We start from the raw sequence: 6,628 nt of genomic DNA, 5'->3' as shown, positions 1-6,628 counted from the left end.
TTGTATGATGGGTTACACTTTACTTGACAGTGTCGACATACAGTAAGAGTGACATGACATTGTCATGAAAAGTGTCATAAACAAGTCATAAACGTTTATGACATAACACTTATGTTATTAAGTGACATTCATTTTTTGTCATAACAAGTTAAGGTTAGGCTTAGGGTTAGGATTGCATGTGTCATGATAGTGTCATGTGTTCATGACTGTGTCATGTCACTCTTATGTCGATACTGTCAAGTAAAGTGTTACCTAAAAGTGTTTGCAGAGTAAAGATGACCATAACTATAACCCTAGTTACATAAGTGTATGTTTGTATGTATGTAAAGTATGCTTTTTGGAGGCTTCTGTTGCTGTGTCAGGCGACTCCACTTCAGCCTCTAATGAGGTGCACGCCTGGGCCCCGTATCCCCTGCAGTGGCCAGCGATTTGTCTCACTCGTGGGGTTGTCTGGCCCATGATCCCTGGCTAGCCCTGCTGCTCCCCAGGAGGAGAAGGAGAGGGCAGGAGTGGGGCCAGCTCAGGGGGGAGGGCTTGGGGACGATGCTCCCTGAGAGCTGGGTAGGAGAGAGCACAAATAAGAGGGAATTCATGAAGGACAAATTGAAAGAAAATATACAAAGATACAATTGTATTATTTTCTGAATGTTTGTGCTTCAGTAATGTGTGTGTGTGTGTGTGTGTTTATGAGCATGTGTTTGTGAGCTTGTGTGTACAGGTATGTATGTGTGTGAGAGAGCGTGTGTGTGTGTGCGCGCGCGCGTGTGTGTGCGCATCAGTGTGTGTGTGTGTGTGTGTGTGCGTGTGCAAGGCAGGCGTGAATTAGGAACACACACAGCTGGGTATAATGCATCACATGGCTCTGAGTGGAGGGAGTTTTGGCTGCTGTGAGATTCAGTCAATATCTGCCATCCGTTCTGGGCTTCTTCTTAATGTTTTTTTTTCCCACTTCCTCAAAAGGGGTATTCTATATTTGGGCCGTCCCGATGCTCTTCAAACACCCTGGCCCTGTTTTTCTCGACAACTGACACATTTAAACTTCACTCAGTCATCCATCCAAAAAGTATTGGGAGCAACTGAAGTTTGTTGAAGTTGTTCTTCCTACACACACACACACTCACACACTCTCATGTCCTTGTAAAAGTTACTCATGGTATTCAAGAACCCCAGGAAATGCCCTACAGCTGAGAGGTGATAGCCTTTGATCCACAGTAGACGGTGTAATTATCACAGAAATGAAAATGTTCAATGCATCAGAAGTACTAGCTTTTGTCATGAGACTCAAAAAGTAAAACAACAGCACAAAAAACAGACAATGGCTTTTGCTTGACACCTAGTTGCCAAAACCACAATCCTCTTCTTTGATGTAAAGCCGGAACTGAACAGCATGTGTGCATCTTTAGGAAAAAGACCAAGAAAAAAAGATTAAAAAAAAAACGTGGCCAATTTGGTTCATAAATGATGCTGAATCGTGGGTTAATTATCTTCTTGGTCTGACACAAATGTAATTACACAGATTAGCACAACAATACACTCACCGTTTGGAGAAAAGAGACGGGAGGAGTGGAGAAAATGTTTCTTTTTCCCCTGCAAATTTCGACAGGAGGGGTCCTCAATTATTTTCCTTTTCCTCCTCCACATCGCAGCTCTCATCTGTAATTACCTGGAGTTGCGGCGAGCTCTCTTACCCATACAGCCCATGAAATTGGAAGTCTGCTATGCTCTCTGAGTTATAGATATGTCTCCCATGTTTCTTTAGCTCCACAGAGTTTTCCTGCTCCTGTGTATTCACTGCGGAGCGCTCTTTGTGATGTGTGGGGCCTGTGTGTGTGTGTGTGTGTGTGTGTGCGTGTGTGTGTGTGCGTGTGTGTGTGCGTGTGCGTGTGCGTGTGCGTGTGCGTGTGTGTTTGTGTGTGTGTGTGTGTGTGTGTGTGTGTGTGTGTGTATGTGTATGTATGTGGGGCCTCTGTGTGTGTGTGTGTGTGTGTGTGTGTGTGTGTGTGTGTGTGTGGGGTCTCTGTGTGTGTGTGTTTGTGTGTGTGTGTGAGTGTGTGTGGGGCCTCTGTGTGTGTGTGTGTGTGTGTGTGTGTGTGTGTGTGTGTGTGTGTGTGTGTGTATGTGTGTATGTGTATGTATGTGGGGCCTCTGTGTGTGTGTGTGTGTGTGTGTGTGTGTGTGTGTGTGTGTGTGTGTGTGTGAGTGTGTGTGGGGCCTCTGTGTGTGTGTGTGTGTGTGTGTGTGTGTGTGTGTGTGTGTGTGTGTGTGTTTGGCGGCGTTGCTCCAGAGTAGAGTGAGGGGACTGGTGAAGGATGCCTTTTCTTCCACATGGCATCTGGTGCTCTGTGGTGTGGTTGAGGCGGAGCTGCATATTGGATGTGAATGGCTGCACGCAGCGACAGGATGTTGAATGGGGGCCATTGACGAGGCTGTCTACCCGTTACGCTCTGTGGTGAGGTGCTCTCGGCCATCTCTCTCTTCCTCTCTTTTTTCTCTGTCACCCTCTTTTTCCCTCTCTCTCTCACTCTCTCTTCCCCATCTCTCTCTTTCTCTCTGCCACTCTTTCTTTCATTCTCTCTCTCCATCTCTCTCTCTTTTTCTCTGTCACCCTCTTTTTCCCTCTCTCTCTCACTCTCTCTTCCCCATCTCTCTCTTTCTCTCTGCCACTCTTTCTTTCATTCTCTCTCTCCATCTCTCTCTCTTTTTCTCTGTCACCCTCTTCCTCCCTCTCTCTGTCACTCTCTCTCTCCCTCTTTCTTTCTTTCTGTCACTCTCTCTCTTTACCATCTCTTCCTCTTCTCCATCTCTCTTCCTCTATCCCTAATTGTGTATAGCTGTCAGAGGTTCCCATTGCCAGTATATCACTCGCCCTTTTCATCATTATCTCCAGCTCGGCATGAAGGCATCTCTCTCTCTCTCTCTCTCTCTCTCTCTCTCTCTCTCTCTCTTTCTTTCTTTCTCTCTCTTACACACACACAAACAGACATATATACACACACACACACACAGTGTACACATATACACACCCCCATGTACAGTGTCCAAATGGTCCCCATCATCACCACATAATGTGTTTGACCGCACCACACTGAACTTGCCCCCACTTTCAGCAAATCATCATCATCATGATGAGTGTTAGTGGAGTGGATTGGGCAACCCCCCTCTCGTTCTCTCTTCCTTTATCTTTGTCCCTTTCTCTCTCTTGCGCCTTTTTCCTTCTCTCTCTCCTCCCTCTCTCTCTCTCTTTCTCCCTCTCTCTCCTCTTTCTCCCTCTCTCTCCTCTCTCTCCCTCTCTCTCCTCCCTCTCTCTCTCTGTCTCTCTTTCTCTCTCCTCCCTCTTTCCCTCTCTCTCTCTCTCTCCCTCTCTCTCCTCTCTCTCTCCTCCCTCTCTCTCCCTCTCTCTCTCTGTCTCTCCCTCTCTCTACTCCCTCTTTCCCTCTCTCTGCCTCTCTTTCCCTCTCTCCATCCCCTCCCTCACCCATTCTGACTCAGGATGTTCAAGGCTGCTAATAAAGGCCAGACTGACCAGCTGGATATCTTTCCCCATTTCCTCTACTCTCCGAGAGATGTCACCAGCAGTGGCCCTGCCTCTCTCCCACGTCCAGCTCCTGACCACCCAGCTCTTTGAACACCTGAACCCACTGAACGGTGCATTACCTGTCCGACTGTCACCGCTCCACTCCCAGCCAGCCAATGTGTTTCTTTTTCCCTTGTTTTTCATTCATTTCCCCCTCCTTCATTTTTTACATTGCCTCTTTTTTCACATTTAAGTCCACCCACACACACACACACACACACACACACACACACACACACACACACACACACACACACACACACACACACACACACACACACATGCGGGGGTGTACCTGGAGGCGATCCAGGAGAGTAAACCAAGAGACGCTCGTTTACGCGCCTTCCCCAACGCACTCAGCCTCCCCCTCCTGCCGGACCGAACTCCCCCGGAGCGAAAAAGTGCAGACGCTGAGCCCCCTATACACCACACACACACACACACACACCCTCCCTTCTCCTCTCTCCCCTCACACACACTCCTGCAGAAGCAGTGGAACTGAGCTTTGAAGTCCCAGTTCATCCCGGGCCCAACAGCGTCTAATTATGCTCCGCAGTCGATGCCTTATCAGAGCCCGTGTTCCTTCCGCGTCCGCCTGCTGCTGCGCCTCCTGTTGCCAGTGCAGTAATGAACTGCAGAGCATAGAGAGCATAGGTCACTATATCCTAAACTAGGACTGCAGAGCATAGAGAGCATAGGTCACTATATCCTAAACTAGGACTGCAGAGCATAGAGAGCATAGGTCACTATATCCTAAACTAGGACTGCAGAGCATAGAGAGCATAGGCCACTATATCCTAAACTAGGACTGCAGAGCATAGAGAGCATAGGTCACTATATCCTAAACTAGGACTGCAGAGCATAGAGAGGGTCACTATATCCTAAACTAGGACTGCAGAGCATAGAGAGGGTCACTATATCCTAAACTAGGACTGCAGAGCATAGAGAGGGTCACTATTTCCTAAACTAGGACTGCAGAGCATAGAGAGGGTCACTATATCCTAAACTAGGACTGCAGAGCATAGAGAGGGTCACTATATCCTAAACTAGGACTGCAGAGCATAGAGAGGGTCACTATATCCTAAACTAGGACTGCAGAGCATAGAGAGGGCCACTATATCCTAAACTAGGACTGCAGAGCATAGAGAGGGCCACTATATCCTAAACTAGGACTGCAGAGCATAGAGAGGGTCACTATATCCTAAACTAGGACTGCAGAGCATAGAGAGGGCCACTATATCCTAAACTAGGACTGCAGAGCATAGAGAGGGTCACTATATCCTAAACTAGGACTGCAGAGCATAGAGAGGGTCACTATATCCTAAACTAGGACTGCAGAGCATAGAGAGGGTCACTATATCCTAAACTAGGACTGCAGAGCATAGAGAGGGTCACTATATCCTAAACTAGGACTGCAGAGCATAGAGAGGGTCACTATATCCTAAACTAGGACTGCAGAGCATAGAGAGGGTCACTATATCCTAAACTAGGACTGCAGAGCATAGAGAGGGTCACTATATCCTAAACTAGGACTGAAGGGGAAAGCGCTTAAGTGTGGCGGCAACACGGCACACCGTTCACTTCTGGAGCTTTGATCACTCTCCTGAATGCACACACACACACACACACACACACACACACACACACACACACACACACGCACACACACACATACATACAGGCACACGCACGCACACGCACAGGCATACACACACACACACACACACACACACACACACACACACACACACACGCACACATACATACAGGCACACGCACGCACACGCACAGGCATACACACACACACACACACACACACGCACACACACACACATACAGGCACACACACACACACGCACGCACACACACACATACAGGCACACACACACAACACACACACACACATACACACACACACACACACTCAGCTACACACACAGACACATGCAGACACAAACGAGCGGAGGTTATGAGGAGGTAAATAGAGAGAGATCTCAGCGGGGTGCTCCGACTAACCCTGTGTAGGTGTGCCGAGAGCTAACGTTACGCTGTTTTCGCAGATCGTGCCTCAAGAGATGGCGGAGAACTGCTTCTGGATCAAAGTGAAGGAGGAGAAGTTTGAGAATCCAGACCTCCTGGCCCAGCTGTCCCTGAACTTCTCTTCCAAGACCAGAGGTAGGCAGCGGTGGTCCTTCCTTTTACAGGGCTCATTAGTCTCTCTCTCTCTCTCTCTCTCTTTCTCTTTCTGTGTCACTCTGCACACATTCAGACACAGAGGGCCATATGTACTAACACTTTTGCGCCCACTTCAGGTGTATTTGTTTCGCAATGTGCGTGTAAAATCATTGCAAGGTATGTACAAACAGGCCGCAATGATGTAAAAGCGCAAACTGCCTGTCGCGGGAGCTGAAAGTGGCAGATGTCATGCATATGCATTCATGGGAGGATCCAGGGGAAAGTGGGAGTTTAGCGTAAAAAGATGGGAGGGGAAGAGTAAAGAGCGCCTAGTTATGTATTCCGCGGTATGTACAAAGACTGCTCCTGAAAGCACACGTCTATTCTGCGCCTAAATACTTCCGCCTTGTAAAAGCAGGTGTTAATCCAAATTGCAGTTCAATGCCTTTCAAAGAAAACAGAATCGCTATTTAGAGCACCAGTTTTTGTGGTGAAAGTATTTGTACTACCAAAAGCAACCTTAACTTTTGTTGGCCTTTCGAATGTCTTACTTTCACTTTCACGTCATTCACTTAAACTTTCTTACTTGCTAGATTTGACCAATCTTCCATAGCCTACGTTCACAAGTAGTTTGAGTAGAACTACTGATCTTCATTATCTCCCTGCTTGTTTACATCTTATCATGTATGTATGGTATTATTTCATGATCGCTAAACGTTTGATCCTTTTTAAGGTTGTCATCAGTTAACTTCATTCAACTGCACTTTTATGTAGGCGCTAGGGCTGCACGATATATCTAAAATCTATCGTTATCGCGATATCAACGCTTGCGATGGACATACCGCAAAGATTACTTAATTTTCGATACATTTTGATACA

General features: G+C 47.3%; 1 protein-coding gene across 4 annotated transcripts in view; it reads left to right on the top strand.

Annotated features, from left to right (window-relative positions):
- The window catches only part of diaph2 (diaphanous-related formin 2), a 161,116-nt gene extending 154,800 nt beyond the window's left edge, over positions 1-6,316 (top strand). For 3 of the 4 annotated variants that reach the window (XM_076291617.1, XM_076291614.1, XM_076291615.1), the window contains one exon: positions 5,635-6,316. In XM_076291617.1, the coding sequence (XP_076147732.1) occupies positions 5,635-5,955 (321 nt within the window). In that variant the 3' untranslated portion in view covers positions 5,956-6,316. The remainder of the gene's footprint in view (positions 1-5,634) is intronic. The other variant, XM_076291618.1, reaches the window with a different exon arrangement.
- Positions 6,317-6,628: the final 312 nt, after the last annotated feature.

Source organism: Alosa pseudoharengus, unplaced genomic scaffold (genome assembly GCF_046254945.1).
Source record: "Alosa pseudoharengus isolate Yale_2024_CS ecotype anadromous, Long Island Sound unplaced genomic scaffold, YU_APseudo_1.1 YU_APseudo_1.1_scf_19, whole genome shotgun sequence".
Taxonomy (NCBI): Eukaryota; Metazoa; Chordata; class Actinopteri; order Clupeiformes; family Clupeidae; genus Alosa; species Alosa pseudoharengus.
The sequence above is the reverse complement of the archived record's forward strand: the minus strand, read 5'-3'. Positions and strand labels throughout refer to the sequence as shown.